General features: G+C 55.5%; 7 protein-coding genes across 7 annotated transcripts; 4 read left to right on the top strand and 3 right to left on the bottom strand.

The window, feature by feature from the left end:
• Positions 1–1,820: 1,820 nt before the first annotated feature.
• Positions 1,821–2,517, top strand: F5144DRAFT_632712 (uncharacterized protein; the record flags this gene model as incomplete). The annotated part of the gene is made up of 2 exons (XM_066792508.1): positions 1,821–2,160; positions 2,428–2,517. Coding segments are annotated over 2 exons (354 nt in total), but the record flags the coding sequence as incomplete, so codon positions are not given.
• A 585-nt stretch (positions 2,518–3,102) lies between these two features.
• On the top strand, positions 3,103–4,354 carry F5144DRAFT_358997 (galactose mutarotase-like domain-containing protein). The gene is made up of 2 exons (XM_066784380.1): positions 3,103–3,765; positions 3,822–4,354. The coding sequence occupies exons 1-2, from the start codon at positions 3,242–3,244 to the stop codon at positions 4,321–4,323; spliced, it is 1,026 nt and encodes a 341-aa protein (XP_066640086.1). The 5' UTR covers positions 3,103–3,241; the 3' UTR covers positions 4,324–4,354.
• Positions 4,098–7,324, bottom strand: F5144DRAFT_359001 (uncharacterized protein). The gene is made up of 2 exons (XM_066784381.1): positions 6,099–7,324; positions 4,098–6,046 (listed from the first exon to the last, which is right to left on the bottom strand). Exons 1-2 carry the CDS (start codon positions 7,116–7,118, stop codon positions 4,385–4,387), a joined length of 2,682 nt encoding a protein of 893 aa, XP_066640085.1. The 5' UTR covers positions 7,119–7,324; the 3' UTR covers positions 4,098–4,384.
• A 201-nt stretch (positions 7,325–7,525) lies between these two features.
• On the top strand, positions 7,526–8,449 carry F5144DRAFT_495372 (COP9 signalosome; the record flags this gene model as incomplete). The annotated part of the gene is made up of 2 exons (XM_066786098.1): positions 7,526–7,689; positions 7,897–8,449. The coding sequence occupies 2 exons, from the start codon at positions 7,526–7,528 to the stop codon at positions 8,447–8,449; spliced, it is 717 nt and encodes a 238-aa protein (XP_066640084.1).
• Positions 8,450–8,596: 147 nt separating this feature from the next.
• F5144DRAFT_358762 (programmed cell death protein 2) lies at positions 8,597–10,238 on the bottom strand. Its single transcript, XM_066784379.1, has 2 exons — positions 9,973–10,238; positions 8,597–9,902 (listed from the first exon to the last, which is right to left on the bottom strand). Exons 1-2 carry the CDS (start codon positions 10,096–10,098, stop codon positions 8,745–8,747), a joined length of 1,284 nt encoding a protein of 427 aa, XP_066640083.1. The 5' UTR covers positions 10,099–10,238; the 3' UTR covers positions 8,597–8,744.
• On the bottom strand, positions 10,179–12,535 carry F5144DRAFT_583014 (chaperonin Cpn60/TCP-1 family). Its single transcript, XM_066789536.1, has 6 exons — positions 12,240–12,535; positions 12,087–12,181; positions 12,009–12,030; positions 11,715–11,951; positions 10,668–11,667; positions 10,179–10,617 (listed from the first exon to the last, which is right to left on the bottom strand). The coding sequence occupies exons 1-6, from the start codon at positions 12,279–12,281 to the stop codon at positions 10,379–10,381; spliced, it is 1,635 nt and encodes a 544-aa protein (XP_066640082.1). The 5' UTR covers positions 12,282–12,535; the 3' UTR covers positions 10,179–10,378.
• F5144DRAFT_583013 (Prenylcysteine lyase-domain-containing protein) lies at positions 12,536–14,929 on the top strand. Its single transcript, XM_066789535.1, has 5 exons — positions 12,536–13,068; positions 13,161–13,684; positions 13,731–13,823; positions 13,871–14,439; positions 14,512–14,929. The coding sequence occupies exons 1-5, from the start codon at positions 12,969–12,971 to the stop codon at positions 14,813–14,815; spliced, it is 1,590 nt and encodes a 529-aa protein (XP_066640081.1). The 5' UTR covers positions 12,536–12,968; the 3' UTR covers positions 14,816–14,929.
• The last annotated feature ends 118 nt before the right edge of the window (positions 14,930–15,047 follow it).

The following is a 15,047-nucleotide window of genomic DNA, read 5'->3' as shown; positions in this document are numbered from 1 at the left end:
GAGCCACAGCGACGTTGAGGTTTCCCTCTCAGTGCGCCCGCATCAGACAGCCCTCACACAAGAATCAGCCGCATCTTTCAGTCTGGCGCACAGGTCCAGGCCGGGTGATGTGGATATCGGTTTCTTGGTGGTGTAGGCGGCTGTGGGTTATGCCCGGGAGGTTTTTCGGCAGCAAACGAAGGGGTGATCAAAAGGGGGTTGGGGGGAAGGGAAAGCGAGTGTGATGGCGTTCTGGGTCTGGAACATCGATGTGTGTAACGAGGACTTACCATGACAACGGGGATTTCGCCCCGGGCGGCCTGATAGGTCGCGGGGCCGGGCTCGGTGTCAACCTCCATGTCGGAGACCTGCTTGTCGACCTGTCAGTTTACTGGCGCGGCGAGGGCGATCCGACCCCAACGGCGGCAGGCTAAAAAACAAAAATGTGAAAAGAATGAAAACAAGGGGATCTCACCTCGTCGGCAGCGGTAAGCTCCTCCTGCTTGGCGACTCCTTGCCGCGCGTAGCGGTCGGACTTGGTGCGAAAAGGCATCGTGGGATGGTTTTTTTTTTTTTTTAACAAAAAAGAAAAAGAACAAGCAAGAGAGAGAACGAGAAGAAGGGACGGCGGGCTTTTTGATTGTATGTGCGCAGAGTTGGACGAGCTGGGAGAACTTGCGATGTTAGAAATTGGAAGTTGGGGGAGAAAAGGAAGAGTTGGGTGAAGAGGAATTAAATAGTGTGGAAGGGTGGGGTCAGTCTGGCGCTGATTTTCCGAAACAATAGGAAAATAGGGTTCAATAAGGTACAATAGGAAAAGATTAATGACAATAGAAAACCAGGGAAATCGAGTGCATAGCGAAAAGCGTGGCCAGTCGCGGGGGTGAGGGTGACGCGTAAAGATCAGATAGAAGGAAGTCCCCCCCACGGAATAACGAGAACGCGTGAGGAAAAAACGCGTCAGGAGGAAAAACCTGAGAAAGTATTAGGAATATTGTGCCCGTTAGTTCTAATTGTTATTGAGGGTTTTACAGGTATCTTCGCGTTTGAGCCAAGGGCTGGAAACTTAATTGAACCGCCTTTGAAGTTTATCATTGGTATTTTGAACTAATAGCTTCCCAATTATTCGGGGTTCCCGGATTTTCCACAAAGCTTTCAGATGTCATCGCGATATTCAGGTCCGCATATGTCTTGAGAACGCTTCCTCCGTTTCTAGAAACGCCGGGCATCGCCGTACGTTGATCCAACTGTATCTTGTCAAGTAGAACTTTGTTCGGCGGCTGAATAAAGATGGGGAAGTAGCCAGCGGAAAGAGACCACGAAGTGTTTATTCCGGACCAAGATGTGTATTGATTTCGTACAGAACGCGTCCCTGGAAATATGACTCGCAATTATTGCCAGCCCCAGCTTTATAGGTAAATTGTGCGTTCAGATTCCAACATGGCAAGGTTGCATAGGCATGTACGTGAGGAACGAAGTTCAAAACTGAATATAATCTGTGCAATGACCTAATCTGGGAAAACATATTTCCAAATGATTAAAAGTCTTTTCCCTGAAATAAAAGACATTTGGAAAGCCGAGCTGTGGTCTGTCAACACAACATCGAGACATGGAGTCGGGTTCCCTTTTGGGCAAGTGGGTCGCACCGCACCGGCCGAGCCCGCAGTCCGTGGCGGCCGGCCGGTTTGGCTGCCTGCCCCACATACCCGATTAACGCGACGCCGTGATAACTTCATGGCCGTGCGATTGTGTTGGGAAGCTCAGGTTTGCACTTTGGGTTAATCCTCTTATGATCCTTGAAATACACAGTGCGATTCTATTGTCATCCAACTCATCCATGATTCCCTGCCACCATCTCAACAAGGACTCTACATTTCTTGTCAGTGATTTCGCACCCGTCAACGTGGAGTTTTCAACCTGAAATTTGTCACCAGCCACCATCCTATATCTACAAGACTTGGCTGCCTCACCGTTACAACACTAAATATGGGGTCAAAGAAATATCAAGCGCAACGCCGCATTCTCTGCAAGCGCCGCAAACAGGCCAAGCGCGCGGCAGATCTTGCCACCCAGGCTCTCAAGGACGAGCAATCGTCCGACATGCCCAAGGGCGCATCGGCAAAGGGAGTTTCGCCTGGGAGCGCAGAGTCAACTGCCCACCATGCTCCTCCCTCTCAACAGGTACGTAAAGCTCAACTCTGAGTTACCGAGCCCCCAACACAGATTGCTATCCGTCCCGATTCAGCTGCTCACAAGAATCCTTACAGCCTAAAGAGCACAAACCGACCAGAGCGGAGTCGGGACGGCAGATCAAGACAATCGACCTCAGGGAGCGTATGAGGATTTTGGAGAAAACGGTTGTTTGGATGGCAGCCGGTATCGCTCGTGAAGCGAAGCAGCACAGGAAGAAGGATTCAGAAGCTAGAACAAGACATTATGTTGTTGCAGTCGGACCAGCATAAGAAGAGGATGGAAAAGCTGGAGCAGGATATTTTGACCCTGCGAGCGGACCTAACAGCGGTCAAGAGGGGCTGGTGAGGCTGGTGTGGCGTCTTATTGTGAAGTGGGCCTATATAACATATAAAAGCCGACAAAGATAGCAATTCAATGGGGGTTGTTTGACTTGTATTCTCATCCGTCTTGACGTGATATCATCTCATCGCAACGTCGTGAACACACGCTAATGCCGCTTTCGTCTTACGTCTCATCATCTTCTGGTCGAAGCAGAGCTAGGGTTGAAGGAAAATAAGGCTGAATAAAACCAAGTGCGATGGTCAATAGTTGACAACCATTAGCTAAGAATCTGGCGGACATGTTTGGTATCACTTGTTTCGAAATTGTTTGAAGCATTCACATGGGTTAGGTCTGGTGGATAGGGTGTAAGTCACCCTAACCCTGAACTTGCCAGCAACCCGCATTTTCACGATCCACGCCAAGCGGAGGACCTCAGCAAGCTCTCCACCAAAAGAGGGGAACTCCTTCATCCCGCAATATAGCCTGAATCAGGCTGGCATCATGTGCGACAAGAGAGTTCATCCTGTTTGTTTTCCCGTTTGCCCGTGTTGAAGATGGCTGACCTTGGCTTGCGGGAAATGCCACATGCGTTGCACCCGGATTGAGCCCTTATTTTAAAGAAGGGCCAACCAAACCTCACCAAAACTAACCCCTCCATCCCCCAATTCCTCCAACTCCCTCTGACATCACTCCCCGCACTCTCCTCACAACCATCCACCAACACACCACAAACGAATCCACCGCCAAAATGTCCGACACGCCCGTCACCTTTCTGCCGCTCGGCGCCATCATCCAGGAGCTCCGTGTGGGCGGCGTCAACATCGTGCAGGGCTTCCCCGAGCAGTCCCAGTACCAGAGCCACAACGCCCCCTTCTTCGGCGAGACCATTGGCCGCGTGGCGAACCGCGTCAAGGGCGCCAAGCTCGACTCCTTGAACGGCGGCAAGACCTACACCCTCACCGCCAACGATGGATCCAACAATCTGCATGGCGGCGTGGTGGGATGGGGCAAGAAGATCTGGGACGGGCCCACTCCCGTCGGCGTGAAGCAGATTCCGGGTGTGGAGGGCCTCGATGGCGGCGAGAGCGTCAAGTTCTCGCTCGTGAGCCAGGATGGGGATGAGGGCTTCCCCGGGACAGTGGAGGCTACCGTGGTGTACACCGTCGGGAAGCAGGTCCAGGACGGGAAGGAGGTGGTTGTCCTGGGCATCGAGTACGAGGCGGAGCTGGTTGGTGGTGCGGATGAGACCGTCATCAACATGACGAACCACTCGTATGTTTCCAAAGTCGAGACGAGGCCGAGAAGGTCGGTAAACTGACACATACCAGCTACTTCAACCTCACCGGCGGCCCCTCAATTGAGGGCACCGTCGTCACTCTCGCCACCAACAGCTACCTCCCGGTCGACGAGGGCGGCATTCCGACCAGCGGCCCCAAGCCGTTCAGCAAGGTCGAGGGCAACAAGGCGTTCACCCTCGGCCCGCAAGAACCGGATATCGACGACTGCTTCATCGTCAACGAGGCGCCCAACACCGTCCCGATCGACACCCGGTCGAAGCCGCTGACCAAGCTCGTCAGCGCGCACCACCCCGAGTCCAAGATCCACCTCGAGGTGTCCAGCACGGAGCCGGCGTTCCAGTTCTACACTGGCAAGTACATCGACGTGCCGGAAGTGCAGGGCGCCGCGGCGCGTCGTGCCCGCAGCGGTTTCTGCGTGGAGCCTAGCCGCTGGGTCAACGCGTGCAACGTCGATGAGTGGAAGAGCCAGATGCTGCTCAAAAAGGGCGAGAAGTACGGTTGCCGCATCGTGTACCGGGCGTGGAAGGAATAGACGTCGTAGTTGGTAATATGTCCGAAATAGCCAAAGAATAAACTACCAAGATCAACGACCATCATTCTTCCATGACGTCCTCCTCTGCCTCCTCCACACCATCACCACCCTTCTTTTCCCCCACCCCAGGCGCCTTCGCCTCCTGCTTCCTCCACAATCCGGCCAAGAACTCACTGGTACTAGCCTCCTCTATCCCTTTATCCTCCCTCTTCCTCAAAAACCTCGGAAACCGCAAACTCAGCCCGCGATCCTCCTTCACCAGCCCAATCGCCGCCGTATACGTTGGACTAACCGTCACATCCGCAAACGCCACCTCCCACACCTCCTGCGGTTCAAACCACACATCTGGCTCGGGGCCGTCGTAGTCCACAAACCCCGGTTTACGCGCGAGGATATTCGTCTTCCCTCCCTCCTCTCCCTCCCCACCATCACCGTCACCATCACCCCCATAAAACGCCCTATTCTCTCTATAAAACCGATCCGTAAACCCCGACATGCACTTACACACCGCCCCGAGACATCCCGTCTCCTCGTTGCGCACCGCCAGCAGGATGGGCGACCACCATTGCGCTTTGCGCCCTTGCCCGTGCCACCCCGCCACCGGCACGAGGTCCAGTGTGTCGGAGGTCGTGCCGTAGTCCTTCTTCACTTTGAGCCAGGAGTCGAGGCGCTTGTCGGGCTCGTAGGTGGCGAGGAGGGGCTTGCGGCGGGTTTTGGGGGGTGGGGTTGTTGGGGTGGTGGTGGTGGTGGATGTGGGGGTGGTGGTTTTGGGGCGTTTGGGTTTGTTGGTTTTCTTGGGCGGGAGTTTTGTGCCTGGTGGTTCTTCGGGTGGCTGGTCGGGCTCGTCGCCGCGGTACTCGAGGGTGGGGAGATTGTCGAGGGTCTTGACCATGATGCCCTCGCATTTGTTCTCTAGGGCGGATTTGAAGAACTCCAGGACTGGTTCTGAGTCCTGGGACGTCGCATCCAAGCTTTTGACCCAGGTGAAGTGATGGGGTATTTCCACAAACAGCGACCGCAACAGATCCCGCCGCCGTCGGAAGGGCTGATCGAGAAGGGATTCGCCATTGAGGTACATCAGGTCAAAGGCGAAGAGACACACGTCGATGGTGATGGCTCCGATAGCAACATCCTTCCGAGCGCGGTTGGTGAGGGTCTGGAAGTTCTTCAACTCGCCGGTGGCACGGTCGACAGCCACCACCTCGCCCTCCATGATGAAACTCTCAACGCCGTCGCCCCTGAACTTGGGAACCAGGGCTACCAGGTCCGGGTACTTGTCTGTCATGAGTTCGAGATGCCTCGAGAAGATCGACACTTTACCGTTGGTGTCACAGTGGACCTGCGCACGTTGCCCGTCGTACTTGTATTCGCAGGCAAAATCACGACCTTGGAGTTTCGTGAGCATTTCGGAAAGGTCGCGGGTGATGCTGCCCAACATCGGCCGTAAAGGGATGTGTATCGTGAGCCCGCACCGGATCAGGAGCTCATCGGAAATACCGATTTCTAGGAGGACGGGTATGAGGTCGTTGTAGTCGGGATGCCGCGCGTAAGATGCTTTGACAAGTTCTTCACCTCTGGCCCACACCTCTGCTAGCTCATCCTTCTTGAGCTTGGCTAGATCTTGCGCATTCTGGATAGGGAAGCTTGCCCCGGGTGGCTTGGAGAGTAGGAATGCCCGTGACAGGGCGATCAACATGGTTGTCTTGACGGCGCCGATACGAAGCTACAAAGTGTTAACGACTATGAACGAAACGAAACACTCGATTGCAGCTTACATGTTGGCACAACGTCCGGACGATGTAGCGACTCTCCTCCCCTCCGCGTGCATCTTGCAACAGCCTGTCGACAAACCGCTGTTTAACATCCCCGCTGCCCTGGCCTTGCGCGGTAGCAATCCTGACCAGTGACTGGAAAACCCCTTTGATGGTGAGGGGTTTCGGTTTGCGAAGGGTGAAACTCTGCTTCTTCTTGGCCTCGAATGCCACGTCACCGGGGTCCCCAAGTTTATCATAGAGCGTTTTGAGTGCCCTTTGGTCTAGCCCACAAGCCTGCTTGAGTGCTTTCGAAATTGCAGCGCCGCCGAGGCCCAGCTCCATTGAGATGTAGGGCGGCGATATGGCGTTCGTTGCCAGCCAGACGGCTGGCAGTAAACTGGCAGGGTCTCCCTCAATAAGAAGCCGGATGGTGTTCACGAGGGTGTCGACAATCTTGATCCGACTCTGGGTACCATTCGCCAACACAAAGCATCGAGTAAGCAACGCATAGGACGCATCGCCACCTTCGGTTGCCCAGGTCTCTTGCAACTTGGGAATGTACTTGGTGGGCTCGAAGGCCAGTGGATTTTCGTCCAAGGGGATGGAGGCTGTTACCTGATCTGCGGTCGCGGAGGCTGAGGAAAGCGACAAGGTTTGTGTAGTCTTCACTGCCTGGGGAACTTGAGGTGAAGGTGATGGGGCTGGTTCTGCAGCAGTACGCGTCTCCAATGCCGAGGGCCCAGCCTCCGGAACAACAGCATCAAAGTTTTGGTTTTGGGGGTGCGGCGTATTCTGGCTAGAAGTACCCCTGACTTCCGCATCCCACTCGGCTTGGAGTTTCTTCGCAAGCTCTTCGTCCGTCAAATGACCATTGACGTCGCTAGGTTGGCTAGATTGAGCCATGCTCTCTTGGCTCGACGGTGTATTTGACGAGGACGCATTTTGCCTTTGTTTCGCAAAGAAATATTCTAGGCCTCGGGCGGGTGCCGACTTTTCCTTTGCGCCCGAGTTGAGTTTTCGTTTCTTTGCCGGGCTTGACATGTTGGGGTGAAGTGACCGTGATGATATTAAGGTTTGGCCATGGAGTCTAAGCTAAAAAGGTGCTGCGAAAGATAAAACAAAACCAATTTCCCATAACCAAGTCATCTAGATCTAATGCCGAGATCTTTTATGCGGGTGTTGATGATGAGTCTGAGTCTGTCTTCTTTGAGCCTAATCGCGCAGTCGTTGATGACGTTGTTGCCGAATGCCTGCGCGTTTCAGCCCCACGAGCTGGTCGCGCAAGCACATGACCCCCTGGGCGTTGGCCCCGCCTCTGCACTAACCGATTTCGGCACACACAAAACCAAATCTCAAGTGGGACCCACCAGGAAGGGTTGGACCTAAAACTCCGAGGACCGAATTTTCCTCCTCCAACCCCGCGACGTCAAACCACAACTTCGCCCACCATGAACGGTGAAGACCCCCAAGAGCGGCCCGAGCAGATCCGCAGCATCATCAACGGCCTCGAGCGGTACAACCCGCAAGCGGCCGAGGTCCTCGAGGCCTATCTGCAGCAACAATGTGAGGAGAAGTTCTGCGACTCCAACGCCAACCGGGCGTTGCTTAAGCTGTGAGTTAGCCCGACCCTAGTTTCAACTTCTTGCTCTCCTCTCCATGATGTCCAATCAACGTTTCCTATTAGCCTGACTACGGCTGGGCTTAACCCGCCTGGCCGCCGATGAGGTCAACCTTTAGTGTTTTCTGATATGAGGATTCTCTCGCTTTGTTTCAACACCCTGATGTGCAAGGCAAGCCGTGCTAACCAGCTCGCGTCAAGCTACCAGCTCAACCCGGACCGGATCAAGGATGAAGTGATCACCAACATCCTGGTCAAGGCCATGACACAATTTCCGTCCCCCCAGTTCGACCTCTCCCTACACCTGCTCTCCCCATCACACTCCAACCCGGGGCCCAACTCGACATCGGACCTCGCTGAAGCCGTATCGAAGCTGCGGGCGCTCAACGCACAGCTTGAGGGTGCGCAGTACGCCCGCTTCTGGGCGACGCTCGACAGCGATGACATCTACGCGGACCTGACGACCGACATCGCCGGGTTCGAGGAAATGATCCGCGTACGCATCGCCCAGCTGCTTGGTCAGGCGTTCCGCGAGGTGCAGCCCAGCGTGCTCGAGGGTTACCTGGGTCTGGACAGCGAGGAGGAGGCTACCAAGTTCGTCGTCGAGACGTGCGGCTGGAAGGTCAGCGAGGAGGGCGTTGTGCAGGTTCCTAAGAATGCCGATAACGAGGCCAAGAAGACCGAGATCCGCGAAGACGTATCGGTTGATATGTTCAGCCGGGTCATCAAACGATCATGGGAGGACAGCGCGTAGTTCCGTTGCCTCGTGGCCGGAAATGGTTCATTCTAATTTTGACGACGGAAACGTTACGCCGCTTTTCTTCAGCGGCTGTTTCTTCTTGCATCTGGTGGCAAAAGCTTCGGCGTTCAAGGGTTGCGGCGGCATGGTCACGCCGCGGATGGGTAGTGGGAGGGTGGGTGTCTATCTGGATTACCATGGGTTCTATGTTTAGACCATAGCCTCATTGCAGGTGCAGATGCCAACACGAAGACATGACATGACTCCAAATCCCACACAGCTACTGCTATCCTGATCTCCGTATATCATTCTACCTCTTCATCGTCAACTCCTCCCACTGCACGCCAACCCACTCCTCCAAATACCCAGCCTCCCCCACCCCAACCCCCCTCTCCTGACAATCCCTCTCGCAAACACCCACAATCACAGTGCCCCAGTCCATCCCATCCAACCCATCCTCCTCACACTCCAACTCCTGAATCGCCTGCGGCGTCAGCTGCACCTCAAACACCCGCCCGGCGCCACAACTCCCACACCGCGGCAGGCCCTTGCTCGTCGCGACCTTCTCCTTCTCACTCACATGCAACAACTTCCCCACCGCATCCCCTTTGGCATACAACAACGGCTGGCCCGCAAACTCATACCGGATGCACTGCTCCGGGTTTTGCCCCACGCGGTCCGCAAACTTCTGGAACGTCGCGTCCATGCTCGACTCGAACACCTCCTTGTCTTCCTTCCCGCCGCCCGAGCCCGACCCGTCTGTGGAGTCGATGTCCATCACGGTGGTTGCTTGGGGCACGGTGGGGAGGGTGATGGGGTCGAGCGTCTCGTACTCGGCGTCGGAGAGCCAGCGGATGGGGTAGGGCGCCGGTTGGGCGGAGACTTCGGGCCAGGGTTCTGGAGGAGGGGGTGGGCCCTGTGTGGCTTGGGGGTTGTTGAGGGAGAGGGTCTGCGCGAATGTTTTGGGGAGGTCGGTGGTTGTGGTGTCGAGGTCGGGCTTGGATGGTTCTGGGGCGGTGGTTGTTGCGGGTTGCGGCTTGGCCAAGGGGTTTGTTGGTGTTGCGGAGGCGGGCTTAGGGGCGAAGGGGTTTGTTGGTTGGGTGGATGGGGTCGCGAATGGGTTGACGCGCGGTGTTCCAGATGCTGTGGCTGGCTTCGCGCCGAAGAGGGCATCCCCGAGCCCTTGCGAGGGAGGTTTGGCGGTTACCTTCTCCTCGGGCTGGGTGTTCTTCTCGGGGGTCGCAGTCGGAGCCTCGGCAGAGACGCGAACCCCCCTTATCGCGCGAATGCTTCCCTCTTTCCTCCGACAGCTCTTCCGCTTGCAGGCGAGGACGTATAACCGGCGGTCGTGGGTTGGGAACCGTTCTGGGAGTTCGGCGTTGAGCTGCAAGATGAGGACCATCAGGTCCTTGCACACCTTGCATCTCGCGAGGGCCGCTGACGGCGCTTTGCCTGTGTCTAGCCAGTCCTGGAGCTTCACGTCAGCAGATACCCTGTGAGGCAGTAAAAGCAAGCAGTAAAGCACGAAGACGACGTACTGGATGACCTCCAAGGCGACTGATTTCTTCGCCATTGGCGTCGGGTGAGGCGTACCCAAGTAGGACGTTGGTCTCTGTAAAGTCCTCCTCTTCTCCACCAGAAGAATCGCTATCATACGGCGCCATTTTGACCTGCGATAAACACCAACTTGTGGCTTCTTTGCGCCGTAGTAGTGAATACCTATTGGGGCTGCAGCAGGTCCCCGGCAGCGACAAAATTTTGGCGGGGTATGTGAATCCAATTTGTTTGCCCCTCCTTGGCTCGATTTGGAGCTCCGATAAGGATGCCTACGGGCCTGGCCGCACCGCACACAGATGTATGCATCAAAGATCGCATTTGGCTCCCATCACGTCTATTGTCTTGCATTGTCTAAGCAGATATCTTACAGACGTAGACAGAATTCCCTTATTCCTCCGGGCCATCCATCCCAGGACCAGGCCCACCTGACCGCCCCATCTGCCGTGCCTTCAGCATCTCGTCGCAGAGGAGAAGATTCGAGGCAATACCGCAGCTAGATGCAACACAGTTCCTCAGCACCCGGAACGAATCATAGACACCCTCAAGCGTGGGGTCCATGGGCTCGCCGGTTGCCAGATCAAGACCCACAACGTTGCCATCACGGTGCTCGTACTGAAGCGTCGCAACTGGGAACACGTTAGCAATGTCATTACGGACAACGAGGCCTGGTACTTACTAGCATCCTGAACGTCAAGACCGGCGTTGGCCGCAAGCGTCTTGGGAATGACGAGAAGAGCATCCGCGAAGGCTTCAACACCCCACTTAGCCTTGCCCTTCACCGTCTTCGCGAAAGCATCGCTCTTCAGATGAGAGGCGCAGGCAATCTGGAAAGCACCAGCTCCCGGTACCACGCTCTTGTCGACGATCATGTTGTAAACGCTGCGCAGGCCATCGCGGACTGCGTCCGTCACCTGAGCGATGGTGTGCTGGTTGGGGCCTTTGATCAAAAGAGTGACCGACTTGGGCTGCTTCACGTCCTCAACGAATGTGAACTTCTCCTCGCCAAGTTGCTGCTCGTATACGAGACCGGCCCACCCGAGAATATCGGCGGACATGTCATCGACGCTGTTTTGCGCAACACCACCGCAGACGAGTTGTAGTCTCTCCATGTTCCTCCGCTTCGCCCTCCTGAGCGCCAGAATGCCATTCTTGGCCAACACATCCAGAGACAGAGGGTCGATACCCTTTTGGTTGATGATGACGAAGTTCTTCTTCGGGTCGTTGCCGCACACCTCCTTCTTGAGCTCCACAATCTTCTTGAGCTTGGCGTCGACAAAGCGACGCTCACTCTCGACAAGTTTGTCCCGCTGTTCGGCGCTGGAGTAGAAGAAGCTCGAGTTGATCTCTGACTTTTCGTATTCTAAGCTGACGTTGAGAGTCAGAATGTAAGCGTTCTCGACCCTCTTGGGCATATCGGGGTGTCTGGCCCCGTGGTCGAGAGCAAGGCCACGAATGAGCTGGGTGTCGGACGCTGTCCGGTGCTGCATCTTCATGATCTCGACCATGTGCAAATCGGGCTTCTCGGGTGCTTGGTAGATGGCGAGAACGGCATCGACGATGTCGGGGGTCAGGCTCTGGGCAAGGCTGGCGCTGAGTTTGGTGGCAAGGGAGGTCCTGGCAACGGACAAGAGGAGCTCGCGGTCGACTTCGCGGGGAAGCTTGAACTGGTCGAGGAACTGCGCGAGTCAGCAAATAGCTGCAGATGCGAGGAAAGAACACACACCTTCAACGCCTCGTTCTTTGCAATCTCGAAGCCGTCCGTAATGATGCGCGGGTGGAGACCCTCCTGAATGTAGCGGTCGGCCTGCTTCAACAGCTCTCCGACCAGCAACACCACTGAAGTTGTGCCATCGCCGCAAATGTCGTCTTGAGCTGTCGCCGCCCGCGCGATCATGACGGCAGTGGGGTTTTGTATTTGCATCTCGCGGAGGAGGACATTGCCATCCTTGGTCAGTTTGATCTATGGGATGTCGTCAGCCGGACCGCAGTCGTTCACCGTCTTCGCATCGATTCGTACCTGGCCAGCGCCGTCGACCAACCTGCATCTTTAGTTAGCTAAATCGGCCAATACCCAGTGTGCAAAATCGTAACGAACATTTTGATGGTGCCCAGGGGGCCCAGGTTCGACTTAAGAACATCTTGGAGGCCCTCGCCGGCGCTGATGTTGACCCGCAACGCTTCACCCCGCCTCTGTAAACACAAGCAGTTAGCACCCCAGTCGGCTGGCTGGAACGTGTAAACGGCGTACCCTCGACTCGGCCTTCGGATTCAAAAGTTGTGCGGCAGACATGGTGGCAGAGACTTGGCAAGACACAAGTCTGACAGTGCGTGTATGGGGGGAATGCAAAGGTGTTGGGTTAGGCTTGGAGCTTTCGTTGATCTCGAACTTTTTTCGCGGATTTCCATTCCAGGTGCCAAGAGCTGCTGTGTGGTGCGGTGCGAGCGAAGGAGGGGCCAGCCAGGCAGCGCTAGCGGGACAGAAGTGCCCCGCCCCAAGCTCGGGCCAGCTCCGGACCGACCAGTGCGGGAAACGGAGCTATGACGGAGTGGGATGTGAATAACAAGCGCGATCCTGCATTTAAAATGCGGCGCCTACATCAATGTATTTCCTTATTGAACCCCCGATTCGTCGCTATTGAGACCCAAATCCGTCACTGCCTGCCCGAAAGCTCGCGGTCAGGAATGCGACCAACCACCTTCTGTGATGGATAAGTGACAGCGAACTCAACCGACCAAGCTCTCAGAGACGAGGTGGTCGATGCGCACTGTCAATGCCCAAGCCTCCTGTCAATGACCCTGAATATGAGATATGAGGGAATGGTTGATGGCCGGTGCAGACAGTTATGCGAGGTGTATAAGTAGTTGCAGCTCATCCGTAGTTCACTCGGTTGAGAGAAATGACACCACCTTCCACCTGTCCCAGCTCTTTTGAAGAAGCACCAGTTGCGTCACTCCTGCTCGAACCCCCTCATTCATCATGAAGATCAACTTCAGGCTTCCTACCATCGCCATCACCCTTCTCGGGGCCGGTCTAGCGCAGTCAACCGATGAGTCCACTAGGCAAATTGCGATCATTGGTACGCATTACTTGTTTTCCTTTCATCTGCATCCTCTTAGTTTTATCGTACCTCTCTGGTTCACTCGTTGCATTTTACTAATGGCCGTCCAGGGGCCGGTGCTGCGGGCTCATCCGCTGCGCACTTTCTCCAGCAGTTTGCTGCTGAGGCCGGTGTCCATGTGAACATTACGCTCTTCGAGAAGACGGACCGCATTGGTGGCCGGACGCGCACCATTAACCCTTTTGATGACCCGGCTCAGCGGGTTGAACAAGGCGCAAGCATCTTCGTCCAGGCCAACCAGATCCTGTCTAATGCTATGGCGGAGTTTGAACTCCCGCCCAGTGTTCGAGACACTGATGCCGATCCTGTTCTGGGCATCTGGGACGGGGACCGCTTCGCCTTCACCATCGACCAAAGCGCCCCCTCCTGGTGGAACATCCTTAAGCTCGTCTGGCATTATGGAGTCACGGCCCCGCAGAGGGCTCAGCAGTTGACGGCCGCTACCATCACCAAGTTCCTTCGCCTCTACGAGCCACCGTACTTCCCGTTCCCGTCGCTTACCCAGCGCGCCCAAGAGCTTGAGCTGGTTGAGGTGACGGGTGTCACTGGAAAGGAATACCTCGAGTCCAATAACGTAAGTTCTTCGGATCACGAGGATCCGTCCACCGCTGACAGTACAGGTCGGCGCCCATTATTCCCATGATCTCATCCAAGCCAGCACGCGAGTCAACTACGCCTCTAACCTTGCCAACCTCCATGGGCTCACCACTATGGTATGCTTGCCAACCCTCCCTTGGTAGTCACCCCACTGACGTCCCAGGTTTCCTTGGCCGCTGAAGGTGCGATCGCTGTCCAAGGTGGCAATTGGCAAATCTTCCACGAGATGGTACAAAAGTCGGGGGCCCAAGTACATCTCGACACGGCCGTTGTTGGTATCGACAAGACGTCGGGGGCTTCATCCGGGCCGGCGAAGTACACGGTTCAGACGACGTCCGGAAGCACCCCAGGCAACCCAACCACGCACCCTACCACATTCGACAACATCATCCTGGCAAACCCCTATCAGTTCAGCGGCATCTCCGTTGGTGATGGGGTTCTCGGAGCCCCCATCGAACAGATCACTTACGTACAACTGCACGTCACCATCTTCATATCGCCATCCCCCTTAAGCCCTCTGTTCTTTGACCTGCCGGAGTCGGAGAAAGTGCCTGGTATGGTCTTGACCACTCTTGGGTATGGTGACACCCCGACATCTGGTGTCGATGGAGTTGGAAAAGCGGGTTTCTTCAGTATGAGCATCCTGGGCAAAGCTACAAACCCGCAGACTCAACAGAAGGAATACGTCTACAAAGTCTTTTCCCCTGAGGTTATCACCCCCGAATTTCTAAGGTGTGTGCTCATCCCCTTGCTTCCCCCCCCTGGTTGTTCTTTGGGCAGCGTAGCTGATCCGTACCTTTACAGCCGATTGTTCGATGCCACAGTTCCCTCGGACTTCACTGGCGAGGGAAGCCCGATCTCATGGTACACACCACATGTGTTCAACTCGTACCCCAAGGCAACCCCGAGGGTTACCTTCCAAGATCCCATCGTCGGCTCCGGGGTTTACTACACATCCGGCATGGAGAGCTTTATTTCCACCATGGAGACAAATGCCTTGATGGGAAAGAACGTTGCACGCCTGATTGTCGATGAGATGCAGGACAACAGCATCATCAAGAGCAGGGATGGCCTTGCGTGGGAGGATAAGCAGAGTATCTTGGGTTAGAGGAACTTGGCGCGGTGCTTTTGACGGGGTTGTCTCTGGGAACGCCACGAGAAATGAGAAATGATAGACAGGTTTCAGGTAAATATTTGGCGCAAAATACAAACTAGACCAAAACTTGTTCCAAATTTGCAACCGAGAGTGACCAGCCGCGAGCCAGCCAGCGATGACCAGAGGCCAAGAACCGAGCACGTGTGACATGTGACGGAATGGCTTCAACCAATTGCGCCAGATA

Source organism: Chaetomium tenue, assembly GCF_020726465.1.
Source record: "Chaetomium tenue strain MPI-SDFR-AT-0079 chromosome Unknown F5144scaffold_6, whole genome shotgun sequence".
NCBI lineage: Eukaryota > Fungi > Ascomycota > Sordariomycetes > Sordariales > Chaetomiaceae > Chaetomium > Chaetomium tenue.
The sequence above is the reverse complement of the archived record's forward strand: the minus strand, read 5'-3'. Positions and strand labels throughout refer to the sequence as shown.